This window comes from Ostrinia furnacalis, unplaced genomic scaffold (genome assembly GCF_004193835.3).
Source record: "Ostrinia furnacalis isolate ACB-3 unplaced genomic scaffold, ASM419383v2 OfSCF0534, whole genome shotgun sequence".
In the NCBI taxonomy this organism is placed as follows: Eukaryota; Metazoa; Arthropoda; class Insecta; order Lepidoptera; family Crambidae; genus Ostrinia; species Ostrinia furnacalis.
In genome coordinates this window covers 9,611-32,004 of record NW_021130773.1, presented here as the reverse complement: position 1 = coordinate 32,004, position 22,394 = coordinate 9,611, and the positions used below count along the sequence as shown (strand labels likewise).

The 22,394-nt window shown below is 37.3% G+C and overlaps 1 protein-coding gene across 1 annotated transcript in view; it reads left to right on the top strand.

Moving 5' to 3' along the window:
* Nucleotides 1–21,431, top strand: part of LOC114366096 (alpha-tocopherol transfer protein) — a 28,745-nt gene extending 7,314 nt beyond the window's left edge. Inside the window, exons 2-6 of the mRNA XM_028322884.1 lie at nucleotides 13,489–13,731; nucleotides 14,516–14,653; nucleotides 19,270–19,393; nucleotides 20,199–20,427; nucleotides 20,938–21,431. Of these exons, the coding sequence (XP_028178685.1) occupies nucleotides 13,496–13,731; nucleotides 14,516–14,653; nucleotides 19,270–19,393; nucleotides 20,199–20,427; nucleotides 20,938–21,203 (993 nt within the window). The 5' untranslated portion in view covers nucleotides 13,489–13,495 and the 3' untranslated portion in view covers nucleotides 21,204–21,431. The remainder of the gene's footprint in view (nucleotides 1–13,488; nucleotides 13,732–14,515; nucleotides 14,654–19,269; nucleotides 19,394–20,198; nucleotides 20,428–20,937) is intronic.
* Nucleotides 21,432–22,394: the final 963 nt, after the last annotated feature.

The window sequence follows — 22,394 nt, the reverse complement described above, 5'->3', positions numbered from 1 at the left end:
CTTTCTATTGGTGAAAGAATTTTAAAATCGGTTCAGTAGATCCCGAAATTACCCCTTACAATTTAACAAATATACAAACACACAAACTTTACCTCTTTATAATATTAGTATAGATTATGTACTCAAACCCACCACCACCCATGGTTCTTCCTGCCTCACGGCGTACGAACCGAATCTCGGGAGAGCGCGCGGGTACTTGCTCTGGGCTCTTTTCCCCGGGCGCTTTGCTTGACTCCCTACAAATTTATCTGATCCATGTCCCTTCTCATAGTCAATTCTCCCCCTTCTAGGGCTTGTCACCACAAATACGGTACTTCGCGTCGGGCTGCTATCGTTGTACCTATGTCATCACTTCTTCTCATATATTATGTACTAACTTTTCCCGCAGCTTCGTTAAACGTTGCACCCGTTTCATTTGCTTAGGAGATGAATTTTGGAAAGTCCTTGTGTTGCGGAGGCCAAAGAGAGGCCAGAGAGCTTACCATGAGTTTACATTAGATAAGTTTACATAACGTAAATAAAAATACATTAAAAATATATGACAGATTGTACATCACCTCCAGCGGCTACTTTCAAGAACTAAAATCTTCATACTAATAGATATTTTTGATGCACTCGCTAGCGAGCACAACTAACGTAGTTTACGTTAGTTAAGTATACTGATATTAATTATTGGAACATTGGAAAGAGTAGGACTGATCATATTCTTCTTTGCCGGAACTATAAAATATTATGGTCAAAATGATTTGATCTAAACACAAGAATAAATGTGCTATGTGGAAGTTTTCAACGTAGAGCCTCTACAAAAAGTTATTGTACGTACCTAGTTGATACATCGAACAATTCATAATATATTCGGTTTTTATACACCGTTTTTGCCTTCAATTCATATCAATGAACATGTAAAAAGCGATCATTACAATGAGAATAAGATCATATCATTTAAAGATAACACAAAAACTTTCCGCTTAGTGTTGTTAGTTTTTACTGATGGTCGTGATTTCTCAAGGTGTTGAGTTTTTGTGGGTTTTGATACAAGCCGTGGGAGTTAGTAAGTACCTACCTATTTGACATAGTATTAGTCACACTAAGCGTTTTAATACTACGCATTAGAACCTTTACTTCGAACTCCTCCTATGTTCTTCTGATTAATTTAGTTGCGGGTCCAATGACAGTTTAACTTTCCCCCGGGATAAACTTGACCTTCACAGGTTGGGTTTTATTGGCGGTCAAGCTGTAGATCCTGGCTACACAGGAGTTGTAGCGGTGGGAACGAGAGGTGGGAATAGTTCCGTATTATGATATTTTATATTAAAATATCTTCGCATCATTTCTCGGTCATGATGAGTCAACCAACCCAAGACGTTAATAAAATAAATGATTTAATTTAAACTCCTAACCAACCGTTCCCCATCCCGTCTGGTCAGCATGGGAAGTCTAAACAAATTACCTGATGATGGATGACACTCTTAACATGGCTATTGAATAACAAAAGCCTAAAAAGGAACCACAAAAATTAAACCTTAATTTTATAACACTAAGAATTACAATGCTGATGCAGGCATCCCGTTGACCTGTCTGATGCAACACTTAACCCACTTAAACTAACAGTTTAATCCCACTTAATACTGATCAGCTTCCATCCACTTGCAACCGGTCACTTTGTTGCTGGTGTCAGGACAATGTAACTACTTAATGTCAGTTTGTATTAGCAGTGAAATGCGTTAGTATTGTTCTAGGTTCTAGGGTACGGCGCAGCACGTGTCCTGCGTGCCGCTGGCAGGAGGTTGAAGGCGTAAAGACACCTTCCTTGTTTTGGAGCTGCGCACTAAGCGAGCCGAATGCCGAGCAGGGAACGCGGACGAATGCTTGAGGCAAAACGCCGATAGTGATGTCCCGCGTTCCCGACTCATATGGCTATCGAGGGCAACGTCAGGTTTTTAGTGGGTAGGCCCTGCCCTTCTGGCAGGGAGAACCCCACATAACCCACTAGCTGCCCCCGCGGCTGGTGGGTATACAAATTAATGTATTTTCCTGACGATAAAAAAATGTTCTAGGTTCTAGGGTAGGCAGTAGATAGTCAGCGTTGATTCGTTCGTGACACGTGACACCCAAAGAAGCCAATAAGTTCGCAACACTTCTTTGTTACAATTGGAATACAGTTGTTGATCAACTTTTTGGCCATTTTGGGTGTTACGAACTTTTTGACACTGACTGTACAATGATTTGTACAAAACATGAAACGGTAAAAATGCCTTGTTTATTTGTATTTAAATTATCTCTTTTTTGAACAAACTGGTATATTGTGCTGTTTAGTCATACGCCTGCCCATTATCATTAAAGTTGATGCTATATTTATCTACCTAATTAAGATCATGGACGAAGCCAAAAATACTATTAAGAAATGTATCAACATTCAAAATTCAATCAAACTAATTGATTAATATCGCAAAGTCACATTCAGTCAGTGTCCCATTAAAATTATTTGTAGATTATTTTGCAATAAAAATGTATGATTCTATTGTTGTCGACAGTTCTTATCAACTACTCATATAAATAAAATATTTGTTCCCATACTACATTAAATGCCACAATGTAACTTGCATAAGTTAGTTTAGCAGTACTTATTATTATTCTGTGGTTTAGCTTAGCTCACATAGCTTACGTAGTTTCCCATAGCATTTGAAAATGAAAATAAAAAAATACCTATTTATTGCCAGATCAACTAGTACAAAAACAAAAAAAAAGAAAGACCTCCACACTAGGCATTGCCTGTCCTGTGGAGGAATAAATTTGTTTGTATAGTTTCCACACACAACTATGGAAAAACTGCGTCAACTTAGCTTGCTGATCTTGGTCTAAAGTTAAATGATTGACAAGAACAATCTTGGTCTAAAGTTAAATGATTGACAAGAACAATGTCCTTCAGGTCTAGTGAGGTTGCTGGTTTTTTTACAAATAACTCTATACATAATAACCCTCCTTCTGGCGCAATCGGGTAAAAAAGCTTGTGGATTGTAGGCATAGGGCTTAACGCCTGAGGTAAGGGGGCGGCACGGGAGGGATGACATTGACATATTATGACGTAGCAGAGCATACAAATCTGAAGTCTCGCTGACATTTTGAGCATTTGACCGTCACAAAAACATCCTCCAGTGCCACTCGCATACCTCAGGCAGTGACTCAGTTTAAGCGCTAGATAGTCGCGTTTGGAATCCCAAAAAGTATTTTATGTACAAATAGATCTATGTCTACTTAATATTACCCAACATCCAACCTTTGTGCCTATTGAAAGTGGAGAATACAACGTGTAATGCCAAGGCAACTCGTGATAGGATACGATGGTATTTGTCGAGGCATTGTTTAGCAGATCCTGGTTGAATTTGTGCAGATTGGCATGAATATTTAGATTAGAGTGGGCGGGTTAGATTACGATATGTATTGAAATAGGCACTTTTAGTAGGTAGCTAGTCAGGAAAAACCAATAAATACGGCATATTTTAGTAAGAATAATAAATGTGGCGTAATGTTTTGGTAGCCACTAAAGCCAGATGAGAGGTTGCGAGTTCAATCCCCAGTATTTACGAATTACCCGACGACATCATAAAGGTAGCAGGGAAGCGCTGGACGCAACCGCTACCAATCGATCAACATGGAAAGCATTGGGGGAGGCCTATGTTCAGCAGTGGACGCCCTATGGCTGAAATGATGATGATTTACGTACTACGAAAATTACTAAGAACGTCATCGTCCAATAATTCGTGACAACTGATGTTGCCAAAAAGTTCGCAACAGGTCTTTGTTGGAATAAGGTTGTGTTGTCTACTTTTTGGGCACTTTGGGTGTCACGAACTATTTACTAGCACTCTATATTAGGTACATACTTGCAAATGAAACACTCGTCGAGTCATAATGTTGCAGAATTAATGTGAACTTTGTCCATTTCTCCAATTTTAAAGACACTATTTTCTCTTAGTCAGTAAAATGCTAATCTTGATAAGCTGTAGATCCTGGCTACACAGGAGTTGCAGTGGTGGGAACGAGAGGTGGGAATAGTCCCATAATCTTAATAAGGTCACTTGACTTTTACATATCCGTCCGATTTTCCCCGTGTTTTCTAAAGGCCAGTGACCTCAACCTTACTGTCATTTACGTTTCTGTCATACGCACTAACGGTTAAACACCGGACATCGCCGATCTACATAATAATGACAAGAAAAGACAAATGACTAAGCGTGTTTTACACGATTTCTGACCATAATGAGTTACGGTTAACTTGGTAGATGATTATTAGTACCTAAAGTACAGTTGACAACATAGGATTTTAAACTTTATTCCCTAATTCACAAAAGTTCAATGAGTGTGTGAATTTAAAGATACTCGTATACAATTGAAGGAAATCCATTGATTTTCCTACACAAGTAATTTGATTCGCAAAGGTTTCCTGTTTCTAGCGGGAAGAAACATTCCGCAAACCGCAATTACATAACAGCAGGACATCACTTGATACTGTGTACAATCAGTCATTATTTAAAGCAGAGATTCCCAAACTTTTATTGGCGCCTGATGAAAAAAGAGGTGTTAATTTAGAATGTTTATCTGTGACATTCTAGCTCGCACAAATTATTAAGGCTAAGTAGCAATACCTTACTTTAACATTGACTTGAAGCGGTATAGGTATAGCTCACTTGCATTTTAATTAGGTAAATAAATAAATAGAGAGTAAATACTCTCTAAATAGAAACCCGTAAAGATCTACGAGCTTTATAACCACCGGTGTTTTTTGTATGAATTTTGTCAGACTAGACGTCTGTTATAGAGTAAGAGGGTGCAATCGAGACTTTTTAAGAAGTAGTTATTTTGTTTCTAAGTCACATTTGAAATTGATCGAGAGACGCTTTTGGGTCACTCAGGGGATTTTTTTTAGGTCTTTTGAGGCCATGCTTGAGGAAACTACTAAGCCAATACATACTATTATCACTTTTTATACTTATGCGTTCAGTGTGCTTACCATGAGTTTACGTTAGGTGTGCTCGCTAGCGACTGCGTAAAAAAATGACATTTAAATGTATGACATATTGTGCAGCGCCTCTAGCGGCTACTTTCAAAAAATAAAATCTTCATAGAATTTTTTGACGTATTCGCTAGCGAGCTCACCTAACGTAAACTCATGGTAAGCACACAGATGCAAGGATTTCTCAATTTTTAATGACGCCCTCTTAAACAGTTTTTTGTTCTCGCTCGCATAGTTTGAGAAGCTATGACCAAGGAACTCGAAATCGTGCGTTTCTCAATGCATCCATAACAAAATGCTGTGTTACACATTCACAATGTATTCCGATATTGTGTAAAAGCGAAAGGACATTGACTCATTCACTCTAGTAGACAACTAAGGCCTTTCTTAGTCCAGTTGTTAGAGTGTTGTCTCCTTGCAACTCAGAGGTTTTGAGTTTAAGTCCCAGTTGGGACAGACCAGAGAATAAAAAAGTCATTAAAACCTCTTTTTTTTAAAGTAGACTTTTAAAGCGCTTTTACACGTCCCAGTATTTAACCCTACCACTGCTTCGGGACAATAAATGAGCCGGTGCTGAGAAAAAGCAGCGCAAGAAACTCAGTGGTGTTCGTTCAGTTTGGTTAGGACTTTTCAGGCTGAATTATACAATCATTTCAATAACAAGCTATATACTATGTTTAATCATCAGGTCATTTAGTATCCACTGCAGAATAAGCACGACCCTCTAATTTACCACAGGCAAATGCAAGATTTGGCATACACCCCACACGCTGGCCAGCCAGACCGGTTGTCTACTATGTAATGTATAAAAAAAAAACCCAGTTTGGTAACGTGAAGAGCAGTTTAAAGGCTCAATCGAGGCTTGTCAGACGTCTGTGATGTCACATTGCATCTGACACCAAGGTGACTCGTGACACGTCGTGACCTAAGTTGTCACACCCACAACTAACACAATACAAAAAAAAACTAGAATTCAAAAGATCACGCCATGGTACAGTCTACAGATTATAATTTTTTGCTGCAAAATTAGGACTTATTTACAACTACGTAAAATCGCAAAGTTTGTTACCTTTATTGTTACCTTGTCTGTACATATTAAATGCATTTTAATTCGCTCATCAAGAGTAGATAATTATGTGTTATATTCCCCATGACATCATTAAGATAATATGGGCTGGGTCATAAATCAGTCAGGAAAAAATATGTACAGTCGTCTTTACGTCTCATTTTGTTTCATGCCCATATTCAAAAACTTTACTATGAGGTCTCACAGTGCGCGTGGGCGCATAGGGTGACACACAAACCAATCACAGCGCTCTATTCAACGCTGTGCGTTCGATTTACTGCTTCACTTAAGCAAGCATCGTTTGTACTTTGTGAATGCGTCAAAATCACAATGATTTTTTTGCGCTGCTTTTTTTCGACCCTGGATCAAAATATGCCGTCCGAAGCAATAGTAGAATTAAAGCATATAGGTACTGGGACGTTTTAGGCTCAAAATCACCAAGGTTGCGAATTTCAAAATCGGTTTTATGACAAAAAAAATTGCAAGCTATAATGATGACTATTGGTTTATACTGTTGCTTAATTTGTATATTTTTAAACCTTGACAGGGCAGCGCACAGAATTCTTTANCCGCAGCTTCGCCAGAGGTTTTCCCGGAAATTATTCGAATTTTTCTTGCCGTAAAAACCATCCTTGGACTTCAACGAACATTAAAAAAATAATTGGTAAAATTGGTCCAGGCGTTGTTGAGTTATGCGCTTACCAACACATTTTGCGATAAATTTTTATATTATAGACTAGCGGCCGCCCGGGGCTTCGCCCGCGTGGAATTTTTAGGTTTTTATATAGTTACCTATGACCCTCAGCAATAATGTGGCTTTCTATTGGTGAAACAATTTTTAAAATCGGTTCAGTAGATCCCGAAATTACCCCTTACAATTTAACAAATATACAAACACACAAACTTTACCTATGAAATATTATGGTCAAAATGATTTGATCTAAAAGCAAGATAATTAATATACCATGTGGAAGTTTTTAAGATTGAAACGTAGGCCCTCTACAAAAAGTAGTTATACTTAGTTGATTCATCGAACAATTCATAATATCGGTTTTATACATCGTTTTTGCCTTCAATTCATATCAATGAACATGTAAAAAGCGATCATTACAATGAGAATAAGATCATATCATTTAAAGATAACACAAAAACTTTCCGCTTAGTGTTGTTAGTTTTTCCTAATGGTCGTGATTTCTCAAGGTGTTGAGTTTTTGTGGGTTTTGATACAAGCCGTGGGAGTAAGTAAGTACCTACCTATTTGACATAGTATTAGTCACACTAAGCGTTTTAATACTACGCATTAGAACCTTCACTTCGAACTCCTCCTATGTTCTTCTGATTAATTTCGTTGCGGGTCCAATGACAGTTTAACTTTCCCCCGGGATAAACTTGACCTTCACAGGTTGGGTTTTATTGGCGGTCAAGCTGTAGATCCTGGCTACACAGCAGTTGTAGCGGTGGGAACGAGAGGTGAGAATAGTTCCGTATTATGATATTTTATATTAAAATATCTTCGCATCTTTACTCGGTTATGATGAGTCAACACAACCCACGACGTTTATAAAACAAATGATTTAATTTTAATTTAAACTCTTAAAAGATCGTTCCCCATCCCGTCTTGTCAGCATGGAAAGTCTGAGCAAAATCATCTATGGGCTGCTGCTAAAGAAAGTAATTTGCTCCTGCAATAGAGATTAAATTACCTGATGATGGATGACACTCTTAACATGGCTATTGAATAACAAAACCTAAAAAGGAACCACAAGAATTAGACCTCATTTTTATAACAATAAGAATTACCATGCTGATGAGCATCCCGTTGACCTGTCTGATGCAACACTTAACCCACTTAAACTAACAGTTTAATCCCACTTAATACTGATCAGCTTCCATCCACTTGCAACCGGTCACTTTGTTGCTCGGATTGTAGTGTCAGGACAATGTAACTACTTAATGTCAGTTATATTATTAGCAGTGAAGTGCGTTAGTATTGTTATGGTATTGTTCTAGGGTAGGCAGTACATAGTCAGCGTTAATTCGTTTGTGACACCAAAGAAAGCCAATAAGTTCGCAACACTTCTTTTTTACAATTATTGGGATACGGTTGTTGTCAACTTTTTGGCCACTTTGGGTGTTACGAACTTTTTGACACTGACTGTACAATGATTTATACAAAACATGAAACGGTAAAAATGCCTTGTTTATTTGTATTTAAATTATCTCTTTTTTGAACAAACTGGTATATTGTGCTGTTTAGTCATACGCCTGCCCATTATCATTAAAGTTGATGCTATATTTATCTACCTACGAGTAATTAAAATCATGGAGCCAAAAATACTTAATATAAAACTATTAAGAAATGAAACAACTTTCCGAATTCTATGAAACTAATTGATTGATATCGCAAAGTCACATTCAGTCAGTGTCCCATTAATATGATTATTCGTAGATTATTTTGCAATAAAAATGTATGATTCTATTGTTGTCGACAGTTCTTATCAGGCTATAAATAAAGTATTTGTACCCCATACTAATATTAAATGCCACAGTGTAACTTGATTTAGTTTAGCTTAGCTCACATAGCTTACGCAGTTTCCCATAGCATTTGATAATGAAAATGAAAAAAAAAAGTGCCAGATCAATTGGTACAGAAACAAAAAAAGGAAACACCTCCACACTAGGCATTGCCTGTCCTGTGGAGAAAGAAATTTGTTTGTATAGTTTCCACACACAACTATGGAAAATCTGCGTCAACTTAGCTTGCTGATCTTGGTCTAAAGTTAAATGATTGACAAGAACAATATCCTTCAGGTCTAGCGAGGTTGCTGGTCTTTTACTAATAACTTTATACATAAAAACACTCCTTCTGGCATAATCGGGTAAAAAAGCTTGCGGATTGTAGGTATATGGCTTAACTAAGTCAGTGCCTGAGGTAAGGGGGCGGCACGGGAAGTACATTGACATGAGTATTATGGAATGACAGAGTATACATCTAGGAGATTTGAAGTCTAGCTGACATTTGAAGGTCACAAAAACAGCATCCAGTGCCACTCGCATACCTCAGGCAGTGACAGTTTAAGCGCTAGATAGTCGCGTTTGGAATCCCAAAAAGTATTTTATGTACAAATAGATCTATAGATGTCTACTTAATATTACCCAACATCCAACCTTTGTGCCCATTGAAAGTGGAGAATACAACGTGTAATGTCAAGGCAACTCGTGATAGGATACGATGGTATTTGACGAGGCATTGTTTAGCAGATCCTGTTTGAATTTGTGCAGATTTGGCATGAATATTTAGATTAGAGTGGGCGGGTTAGATGGTGATATTGAAATACCTAGGTATGTAGCTGTCACCGTAAAATTGTGAATTCCGTCAGATTATAATCTGACGTAGTTAAATTACAATCTAACCTAACCTAACCCACTGTTAGTTTACAATCTAACGCGTTATATTATATACTGACAGAGTTCACAATTTTACGGTGACATAGCTACCGCTTTTATCCTAAAACCTACATTACAAAATTGGACCAACTACAGGGTTTTCCAATAAGAGATGTTATTTTGATATTGAAAGAAAAATTCATTTTTTAAATATAAATGATCGGATGTTTTTTTTTATGCATAACAAGGCAGGTATTTGACCACAATCGCACCTGATGTTAATTTAATTGTTTATTTTATTACAAAGAGGAAGGTATGCCGTTAATAAAATCAGGCAAATTACTACCACGTCCACGCTTACAGGACCATTTATCCTTTTCATGAAATTTAAAAAAACTAATCGCAAACTGACTGCCCTAGTGCCCTATGTCCTCGGTAGCCTTACTTTCAACAAGACGGCGCTACGTGCCACACAAGCAACGAAACCATTGATCTTTTACGGGAAAAGTCTCCGGACCGTATCTCTCGTACTTTTACATAAATCCGTCCAATTTTCCCCGTGTTTTCAAAAGGCCAGTGACCTCAACCTTACTGTCATTTCACGTCTCTGTCATACGCACTAACGGTGAAACACCGGACATCGCCGATCTACATAATAATGACAAGAAAAGACAAATGACTAAGCGTGTTTTACACGATTTCTGACCATAATGAGTTACGGTTAACTTGGTTGATGATTATTAGTACCTAAAGTACAGTTGACAACATAGGATTTTAAACTTCACAAAAGTTCAATGAGTGTTTTGTGAGAATTAAATCATATTAATTCTTCATCGTGAGTTTCATAATGCTTTTAAATGCTGTTATAAGTATAAGCGAGTCCTAAGCTCATGTGTTTAAGCTTTCATGCTGTAAAGACTCATCAGAATCAATCAAGTAGGTAGATATTCGTGAAAGGGCATCTATACTCTATCTAACCTTACAAACTTTTGATGATCAGTTAATATTTAGTAGGTATGTAGAGACAGAAAATCTAAAGACATAAAATTGATGAAAATCCATGGATTTCGCCAGGATGTTGGGCTACGCGATTCGAAGATGATAAGTTGATAGTACTCACCCATGAGTCAATATCTACTAATAAAATTGCACTGAAAAATAACCCTAGATGCGCCAATGTGAATCTACCTAAAGTTGGAAAATCTCGTATACAATTGGAGGAAATCCATTGATTTATCCTATACTTTGGTAATTTGATTCGCAAAGGTTTCCAATTTCTAGCGGGAAGGCACATTCCGCAAACCGCAATTACATAACACCAGGACATCACTTGATACTGTGTACAATCTGTCATTATTTAAAGCAAAGATTCCCAAACTTTTATTGGCGCCTGATGAAAAAAGAGGTGTTAATTTAGAATGTTTATCTGTGACATTCTAGCTCGCACAAATTATTAAGGCTAAGTAGCAATACCTTACTTTAACATTAACTTGAAGCGGTATAGGTATAGCTCACTTGCATTTTAATTAAATAAATAAATAAATGATTAAATAAATAAATAGATAGTATTTAGAAACTCGTAAAGATCTGCGAGCTTTATAACTACCGGTGTTTTTTGTATGGAGTTTGACAGACTTGATGTCTGTTATAGAGTAAGAGGGTGCAATCCAGATTTTTTAAGTACCTACCTAGTAGTTATTTTGTTTCTAAGTTTCATTTGAAATTGATCGAAAGACGCTTTTAGGTATGTCTCATGAGATTTTTTTAGGTCTTTTGAGGCCATGCTAGGGGAAACTACTAAGCCAATACATACTATTATCACTTTTTATACTTATGCGTTCAGATTCAAGAATTTCTCAATTTTTAATGACGTCCTCTTAAACAGTTTTTCGTTCTCGCTCGCATAGTTTGAGAAGCTATGACCAAGGAACTCGAAATCGTGCGTTTCTCAATACATCCATAACAAAATGCTGTGTTACACATTCACGGAAACATGCAATTTTCACAATGTATTCCGATATTGTGTAAAAGCGAAAGGACATTGACTCATTCACTCTAGTAGACAACTAAGGCCTTTCTTAGTCCAGTGGTTAGAGTGTTGGCTCCTTTCAACTTAGAGGTTTTGAGTTTGAATCCCAGTTGGGACTGACCAGAGAATAAAAAAGTCATTAATACCTTTTTCTTTAAAGAAGTTAAGCTTTTAAAAAGCGCTTTCAGCCGTCCCAGTATTTAACCCTACCACTGCTTCGGGGCAATAAATGGGCACTGGCCCATTCTTCTCAGTACTGGCTAAGAAGAAGCAGCGCAAGAAACTTACGCCCGTATTTACAAACGAAGAATGCTTAATAAAAGCGGCAAATAGAACGCACAGCGCAGCCTTGAATAGAGCACTGTGATTGATTAATTTGTCACCCTGTGCGTCCACGCGCAATGTGCCTCACACTGCACCTCACAGTAATGTTTGCGAATACGGGCGTCAGTCACTAGTGTTTGTTCAAAGTTTGGTTAGGACTAGGGTTGCCAGGCCCAAAAACACAAAAGCCGGACTCTGTGCTTCATTTGGCCGGACATTTTACTCTAAAAGCCGGATGTCACATAGCATCTGACACCAAGGTCGTGACTCGTGACACGTCGTGACCTAAGTTGTCACACCCACAACTAACACAATAAAAAAAAAAAGACTTCAAAAGATCACGTCATTGTACAGGCTTCAATCAGACTAGTTGTTGCAAAAATAGGACTTATTTACAACTGGTACGTAAATTCCAATTTACAAGTACGTAAACTCCTAAAGTTTTTACCTGTATTGTTACCTTGTCTGTACATATTAAATGCATTTTAATTCGCTCATCACGATATAATTTGTGTTATATTCCCCATGACATCATAATAAGATAATGGGCTGGGTCATAAATCAGTAGGAAAAATATAAGTACAGTCGCCTCTACATGACATTTTGTTTCAAAATCACAATGATTTTTCGCGCTGCGTTTTTTCGACACTGGATTATTTATTATCCCGCCTGAAGCAATAGTAGGGTTAACATATAACATATATGTACTGGGACGAGTTAGTGTTTTTTTAAAACCTAAGGTTGATTGCAACTTGACGTTTAGAGTAGGAGACCTTTTTTTTAACGGTAACAATAAAATTATACGGTGCTTTTTGTATGGAGTTTGACACATTTTTGTCGTTTGTCAAAATTAAAGTAAGATGGTGCAACTCAGTCTATTTGTAAACAATAAATTACTTTTGTCAACTTAAATGCAATAGTTTTAAGTGTGGCTTGTACAGTCACTGCATACTATTCAGAAAATATTTTTATTATAAAATAGCACTTATTAGAACTGAATAAAGTTGATAATAATCGTCTCGATGGCGTGTTTAAAATCTATTAAAATGAGTAAAGCGCTCTAGGTTAGATAAAGTAAAAGCAATAATGTAATAGTTTGAAAATAGATTTAGAAAGGCAACAATACTTTTTATTACACAAAAAACGAAGGCCAATTGTGTTCTAAGAAATCATTTTCGCCTTTTACTAATTACTTTTTTACATAACTTAAAAACAATTTGCTATTACAGGAAGAATTTTCTTATATTCTCGTTGAAACATCTTAAAATAAATATTTTCTGTGTTATACTTATTTTCTTTTCGTTATTTTACTAGCCAATAAGCTTTACTTAATTTGGGACCAGAAGAACGCCCGTATTCACAAACATTACTATGAGGTCTTACAGTGCGCGTGGACGCACAGGGTCACACACGAACCAATAACGCGAGTTCATTCAACGCTGTGCGTTTGATTTGCTGCTTCACTTATTCAAGCATCGTTTGTGAACACGGGTGTAAGGCTCGGTGTCCACGAAAGCGAAGAGAAGAAGTTTGAATAACCGACCAGATTTCGTTACTTCCACATCTCCTCTCCACTCAGCTTCTACTCGAAAATCTACTTTCCTCTCCACTTTAGTTAAACCGAGCCTAAAATTCCAACCATCAAAATGACAATGTATTGAATTCCAGTACCAAGATGTCACGCGCAGCGTCGTTCGCGCAACGATGGGCCCAGGACAACTTGACCAGACCCCCCACAGAAGACGAGCTCACAGTCCTCAACCTGTTTCCCATCACCTGCGATGGAGACGAGGTTGAAGCTGCCAAGAGAGCCCGGAGATACTACAAGGCTAGAGGACCTGGAGGACTGACAGAACTATGGCATAAGAGATACCCTGATGACGAGGATATTTTGTCCAGTTGCCAGGATGCGTAAGTATCTTTTGATTTAAAGAACTACCTAATGTAATTATGGGACTGAGTTGTCTGATGTGGGAATCCTGAAGGATGTGGTACAGAGACGAATTGTCTTAAGGTTTCAAGTTTACTGAAATTATTAGGGACATCGAAAATATGAAAGCTTGTTGGTGGGGACAATACTTACTTAATAAATACATAAATATAAATAGGATTAACGTAGGTTTATCAGATATATATCAGATAATGCAATTTTTTGTACGGATGACAAAAAACGTGAGTAGCTTAGAAAATCAAATCAATGTTCAACACCAGTTTCCAGAAAGTCGTGAAAATTTTCCAAGTTGTGATGTATTCATGCTATAGCTATACCTACGCATCTATATTGTATCGAGTGTCGACGCGCTGCGTTTCTTTTCTAAATAAACCAGTCAGTCGCGGACCACCGTGTTATCAATTAGCTCCCGTAGTTAGTACCTAAATCGATATACATACACTACACAAGTTATGGCATATTCGTTTGTAAAAAGTTCCAACACACGCCAAACTAATGTGTGTTAATTGAACACGTGAACACGTGGAAATGTTTACGAAACACTCAAATTGTGTTACTTCATAATTGATTATTAATTAGCTAGTTTAAACAGTCAATAGCACATCAACATATGTACTTACCATCAACCACAAGCCCCAATGGATGTCGAACTCTAATTCTTTACTGTTAGGTTCAAAATCAATAGATTAAGAGATAATTCGTGGTAACTGTAAAATCGTAATGTTTTCTTTCGTATTTTTCCAGTTACATCGTCCCTCTTCGCGCCAGGAGTGTAGGAGGACGGAGGATGACCCTCGTCAGGCTTCCAGCTCCGATGGCCATGGACAGGCCACTGTCAGCGAAGGCGCTGCTCTCTAGGTGGCTTATGATTTTAGATATACGGTAAGTCATCATCAGGTCTTTTAGTCTCCACTGTAGGAGCATGACTCTTATTTACCGGAGACAAAATGAAATGAAATATTTGGCCTTCGCTCTCCACGTGTATACCAACCATAGACATCTAGAGAGATGCCAACTAATGCGCTGAGATCCAAGCCAAGTGTCACGTCACGTTAGAAATTCACACACACAAAGTGATCAAAATAAAAACAATACTTCGCGAAGTAATGCGTTCTATTTTTGGGCATATTGCTGCGACACCGGCCCCGCCCCCTTTTCACATCTCCCTTTAGTTTCTGTGATCTGTGATATCAACTAGTGTCCGACCGAAACTAGTTTTGCGACCGAAACCGAAACCGAAAACGAATTTCGGCAACGGTGTCTATTTCGGCCGAAACCGAAACCGAAACTTCCTTACAAGGCTCATATTTTGAGGGAAAAATAAAGAAAACGTTATTATTTCTGTATTATTTTCCATTTTCTTCCCTAAACTTTGAATTTTTGACGAATTTCAATATCTAACTACTACGTGTGATATATCATTGGAAAGAAAAGAAGCTAGAAATGTTTTCAAGATCATTGGCAATCCGATATCACCATTCATTTTTTTTTAATCAAATTCTAAGTAGAATATTTGTTCAACTTTGGCGGCTCGTAACTAGTTATCCAATCTCTATCTGGATCTGAAATTTATTTTATCTAACTAAAGACATATTCAATATTAATATCAAATAAAAAAAATTGGTTGAAAACACGTGACAAAAAAATTTAAGCAGCTTTCAGGTCAAATTTCGGAAAAAATAAATTAAAACAAAAATATCGATTAAAAAAAAGTAGCTCACTTAGGGGCAAATGGGCGAACTTGTATTCTTAGAATGATCTTACCTACACCACAGAATAATAATAAGTACTACGTACAGAAGTTTTACTTCGCGAAGGTATTTAAAAAAATGTATGCTCAATGTCATTAACAATATGGTGTAATTTAGCTTGTCTCAAGAGTCAAGCACTTCTCCAGGAAATCATACTGTGTACATAAATGCGTTAGGAATAGGTTCATCGAATTATTTCAACTATATATCTACATTAGTGTCCGACCGAAACTAGTTTTACGACCGAAACCGAAACCGAAAACGAATTTCGGCAACGGTGTCTATTTCGGCCGAAACCGAAACCGAAACCGAAACTTCCTTACAAGGCTCATATTTTGAGGGAAAAATAAAGAAATGCGAAAATGCACTGCCTGAAAGAATCGCACAACCTACTCCGACTACATGACTAGCTACGCTATGGAACTGGAATTTACATTCGTTTTGTAGAATAGCTCAAATACTAATAATACAATGCAAATTAAACATACTTTAACGACCTGGTTTTTCTTGTGTTGGAAAATAACTGAAAAAGAAGTGAAAAAAGTCATGTTTTTTTCTACTTAAATCCATTCCTACTCCCTTAAAATGTATGAAACTTGTGTCTGTTTTCTATTTTACTAATAGATCATTATATTAGCTATCGCATGACATAAAATATTTGCTCATTAGTGTTAAGGTGCCCACGCAGTCACTTGTTTTTGAAGGAAGAGGTGAATTTTAAAAATTAAAAACTTAAAACCTTGTAATTTTTTGAGAAATGGGTCAAGCCCCTTTGAAGTATTTTCATCGATAAAATTGACCATAGATCACTCCCTTAAATATCGATCACTACATGCCCGGACACATTGTATAATACTATAAATTAAGTATAAACTATGATCGTAATGCACATTCGGTTTCGGTCGTAGTATCGGCAAGTTTGCTGCCGAAAACGAAACTAAACCGAAACTCGTGTTTTTAACGAAACTCAACCGAAAACGAAACCGAAACCGAACATTCGGTCGGACACTAATATCAACCAATGCTATAGATGACCCACGCTGAACTGTCCCGCCAAACTCAATGACAGGGGGGCGCTACCATCGTTCATCTATATGGTTTCCAACATGGCAAAAATCTGAACCAGCGATCCGGTATTGACGGTGGCGCCCCACTGTCAATGTCATCGACAGGACAGTCCAGTATTTTGGAACTATAAGATTATTAGTTTTATTAGGTAACAGTAAGTCATAGATTTACAGGATATGATTCCCTTCAGTTTCTTTTGTCTCCACAATTCAACCAATGAACCAAATTAATGGCAAAATCTATTGCATCTTAGAGATTTATAGAAAACATAAGGATTTATTGGTTCTGAGGATACATTAATTAAACCTTCAGTCCCATTTATTTATGCTAGTCATGACCATAAAAAAGGGTCATAGAGTCCCTGTTTAAATTATTACCTAATGGGAATCATGTTAATAATCTGAATCAAAAGACAATAGTTTTCTCACTATCATTTGACAACGTATCCAATTCCTCTAATCAAATTGTCACAATGAAACAAACAGATTTGTCAGACAAAAGCGACAATAGATCTTTTGTCTCTTATTTGCAGACCATTTCTATCCAGTTACACGAAATTTTACTGAGAAATTGGAGACAAAGGGCTTTGGAAACACCGCGTTCATCAGTATTAATTTACTTACTGTTTATTTGATTCTTCTTTCTTTATGAAATTCGTACTAAATCATTATTTAAACTTTCCTAAAAATAGACTGTCTTGATCTCAATGTTATATCTTTTTTATCGGGTTTCTCCAGGCTTTCTCGACTTACAGATTTTAACCCTTTTCTTGGCATTGTGCATTTAAAGATACGTTGACCAAAACAAAAATATGGGGGAGAAACCAAAGACTATTTTCAAATGTTTTTTTAAAATAACGTTAGCCCAAATACTACAGATTGTGTTACACAGTATAGAATCGCTACAGGCTGCACAGATTTAACAGTAATATGCAAAATGTCAGACCATTGACAGGCGTCTACGCACCGGCTGATGATTTTTATTATTTTCGGTGTTTTTTTTAAAGAATATTGGTGATTATTTGTAGTAATATGGACAGTAAATAAATGTTTCTTGATGATAGTGCTTTTTTTTCATCCCAAAACTTGTATAATTATTCTTGTACGATGCGGATTGTCCGAATGTATCTCTAAATGCACATTGTCAGATACGTAATAATTTACTTTCAATTTTGAATGTATCTTTAAAGACACATTGCCAGGTTCTCGTTGACTTTATTTTATGATTTTTTCATAGATTTTATCGCATAAAAAGTGATATGTTATAAGTTAGTAATATTCAAAGCTGTAAATTATAATATACTGATATGAGTTTTAATTCATTTACTAAAGAATTGTTGTTTTTTGGACAACTAAGTGCTGCAGCAACAAAATCAGGCGCGCAAAATTCTGGTTATGGTTCCAAAATCTCGAACCAGGTCGAAAGTCAGTAGCGGTGACACTTCAGCTGATGAATTAGAAGCCGCACTTAGTCTCCTGGTTCTCTTGGGTGGTTATCTTCCTACTCCAACCAACCCAAATCACCACAAAAAGCGAGCAGCCTGTCCAGGCTGCTGCATGCTTCTGGTTATAAAGCTGGTGATTGAAGAATTTTAGCCAGTTCGACTGCTGCATAGTTTCCCTGAGAGTTCCAGAGATCCATTTCAGCTATCTTGCGTTTCGACTGTAAGTTGGATATCTAATTATCTTCAATCAAAGACGTGAACACAGTTCGGTACCAGTTGGCATCAATACACCTCGTATTTCTTTAATGGTCTTGCAAGATTCTCATGTGTTCTATCTGCGTTTGCTTCTCCTGGATGGTAAGAGGGGTCTGAGTTTCAGGAGGTATTCCAACGACGCTGATGGAGTGGTTCTCATGCATCCAAATGCAGCTATACTTACAAGGCGTTACAGACTTTGAAGTGTTTTTTTTACTTTGTTTTCAGTTTTTTGTAAAAGATATTTATTTTTTATTTTTCAAATAAGGATTAGCTTAAGGTTTTGTAGTAATTTTCATTTAAATAACTAATTTCTACTAACAAATAAACCATGTTTTAATTTACTTCAAAGCTGGCAATGTGCACTTAAAGATACATACTATATTTCCAAAAGTACATACCTAAGATTTTTTTTCGTATTTTTCACATGATTTTTACTCGTCATAAATCCAATATTTATAGTGTAAATCACAAATATTAACCAAAACCGTTGTTGCCAAGTATAGGGTTAATATCAAATCACAAAAAATACACATTAAATACTCACTCAAGCTCGACTCTAAAATAATCAAGTTTTCATGCTGCATGGTTTGGTGTTTGTTCAAGGGTTAATAAAATTTGTGGATGGTGCCCAAACCAATAAATAAAATAATGCCTGACATCTGATTTTGTACTTCAATTGTTTCCCCTAAATAACGATAGTACGAACATTATTGTTATTATTCGTTGATCGTTACATCCACGAAGACGCGCCCTACCATTCTTTCGCTAATGTTTGAGTGTTATCGGTACACGCTAAATATTATTCTATGAGTGCACACGCACCCTACAATAGGTAATGAGTCATTACGCTCTTATCAACTAATGACGCTCGGATTGCTCAGATCAAAGTCCGCACCCCGTACTTCCCTCGACCAAAAATTGGTGGGGCGCGTCTTCGTGGATGAAACGATCAATAAATTGGTGTCTACTATTTCCAGGTTACGCGAAGATCCAACTCCTGGTGAGGAGGTGGTGTTCATAGACGTTAGCGATCTCCAGCCGTCACATGTGAAGAACCACTTCAGGGGCACATATTGGAAGGACTTCGTTTGGTGCATGAAGGTAAAATAAAATAACTTTCACTGAGCCAATTCAATAGAAGATCCGTGGTCGCATGAGTCCGCGGTAACAATTAATTTCGATTGTGTCTCGATTCGCTGGTACTTGAAGGGCTACGGCTTTGCTTCATACTCAACTATCGATTTATCATCCATGAAAACTTACTTAGTTTCCTAACGTTTCTCGCATTTGTCACAATCAATTTAAGTTGTAATTTTCCTGTGATAAAAGTGAATCATTTTCATGCGTCACTTCTCATCATAAGCAAAAATTATGGCTGCTTGCTTATGAAAAGTTCCAATTGGTGCATGTAGGTAAACTCAGAAAAATAAATAAACCTCTAAGAGTAGGCGCACACCGTTGATTTTTAGTTGCCCGATAGTTGTGCCCGTTTTTAATTTGTATGAAGAATCGACCAAATCGAATCGGCGTAGTGTGCGTACTCCGTACGTACATGTACTCCCATACATGCCCATACTGATCAACTGCCCGACTAAACTATCGGCCGACGAAAAATCAACGGTGTGCGCCTACTCTAAGAAATAAAGAATATGAAAAATGTTTTGATATCGTACATCATACTCGTTATTGCTTGCACATCGCAAAAAATGGCAGTCATAACACTCAGATGTTATTTGACTAGGTGGACAGGCACAATTTTGGCATTCTATCTTTTCATTGTGATTTCTTAGACAAGGAAAGGGGAACTTATTTTGCAGAAAACTAGTGTCAAAAGGCGATAAGCTCCCAGATCGAAAGCATGTCAGTTCCAAATACTGATCAGTAATCCCACATGTTTCCATTCCAGACAGCATACCCGCTCCGCTTCACGGAGATCCACGTCATCAACACTCAGCGCTTGAAGACCATGTCTCTCCTGCTTTTACACATCGGTCTCCATCCCTGGAAGCGTAAGGTCCTGCACATCCACTCCAAGGCTGAGGAGATTAACCAGGCCATGGGGTTTGATTACTTTCCACCGGAGAGCCTGCCACATGAGTATGGGGGGAAGGCTGGTGCTATGAAGGATCTCAATGGTAAGTCTTGGTTTTGATGAGCTCTGGTGGTGGACGATGGCATTGACATAGCATCAAATAACTGACTGCTAAAAGCTAGAAGCTTACGAGAAATTGTTATCTCTCGTTGTTCCCATTCCATTCTGGGACAAAATTCTGGCACCACGAGAAAACAGGGGCTAAAAGCTATAGTTATGTCATTGTGCCTATACAATGAAGCACCTGGAAAAAATAAAAAGGGGCAAATAAGAAACAGTTAGCTATTTTATTCTAAGAAGGACTAGTTAGTTACTTCTGAAAAATAAAACACATGTGATGAAATAGTACCTTAAAGACTGTGGATTAATTTAAATATATCGTTTGTTTTCTCAACTGCTTGTTTACTGTTCTGTACTTCTGAAATGTGTGTCTCAAATAAGTAGCAGAATTGCTACATACGTCTCTGTATCTGTTGCGATTTTCATGACTGGTGCTCTAAACTAGCTCAATTTCACCAATAATTCTAAATCAAAAACCATATCTCTTTCACAGACGAATGGACAAAGAAGCTCCTCTCCAACTCAAAGTGGCTGGAATCAGAAGAACGCAAATTCTACGACACAGAACTGAAACCAGAACTAGACACTCGGTCTCGACACCGCAGCGCCGTGCGCCTGCGAGCAAGCAACGGTTCTTATGACATGATCACACGCACGCACTCGTGTAGATCTTTACATAGGCATGATGACTTTGATGAAGGAACGTACGGCGCTTACAGGACTTTAAAAGTGTCTTCTGATAGTGATTTCTATGTATAAGTGAGGAAAAACAAGAAGATGTTTTTTGCTGAGTTGTGCGGGAACTACCTACTGATTGATCCAATGACATGGGACGTACGGCGCGCATAGGACTTTGGATAGTGATTTCTATCTATGAATGAGGAAGAACCAGAAGGTGGATTTTGCAGTGTTTTGGCGCGAGTAACTGACCCAATATGATCTCGCCCACATATTTTGCAGATTTTGGAACAGACACCCTGCTACGTATAAGTGAGGAAGATTATAGACATATTTATGAAGGTCTTGGAATAGACGATAAAGGACAGTGTCTTAATACAGACACCTTGGAGGAAATTCTAGACAGTTGTAGCGATGGGATACCTAAATAAGAAGTGAAATGGAGTATGCCATCCTAAATGCAGAGCTTTGCAATAATACCTACTCAATTGAGACAAAAAAATAATAGTAAGTGCCTTCTATTATTTCACGAGCAAAAGCATCTTGGTAACAAAGTGAGTGTTATATAAACGTACAGACGTAGGAGTGTTTGTTAAAATGCTTTTTCGTTCTTCAAAGAAACTGCCTGGTATATTGAGGAAAGTTTTCTTTACAATACAAGTGCACAGTTGGTTTATCTTTTTCCATCTTGCCAATACCATGACAAGATAAAGAGTGCCCATTTTTTATGACTATGAGATTGTTTGATATAATACAATAACCTCTACTGTACCTAATTTTGTATTTGTTAGAATCTCATCCAAATTGTACAAATTAAATTATTCATAAAATTAAAGTTTTGTTATTTAACCATTTTTTAAAACACTTCCAAGTCTCTAATAGTTCTATAACAAAAACAAAAGTCTTCAGATACTTAAAATAGCAGTAAAATAAAGAGCTGTACCAAAATCAAAATCAAATCAAATCAAAATCAAAATTATCTTTATTTGTTTAGACTAATTAAATTAGTTCTTGCAAATCGTCAAATGCTCTTAAGGAGCCTATACATGTCTCATTCTTTTTTTGCCCTACCAGCGCTTCGAGACAAACATTTGGCAAGTGCTGAGAAGAAGCGCCGCAACAAACTCAGTCACCACTGTCTGCCGGTTTTACCTATAAATAGTCGTAAGTAGGCTTTCAGCAGATAAAGCTTGAAGCATAGAGGAATAACAATAGCAATTAACCGTCGCAACAATTTATAGGACCTAGTTTCTAGTTAAATATGTAGAGTCT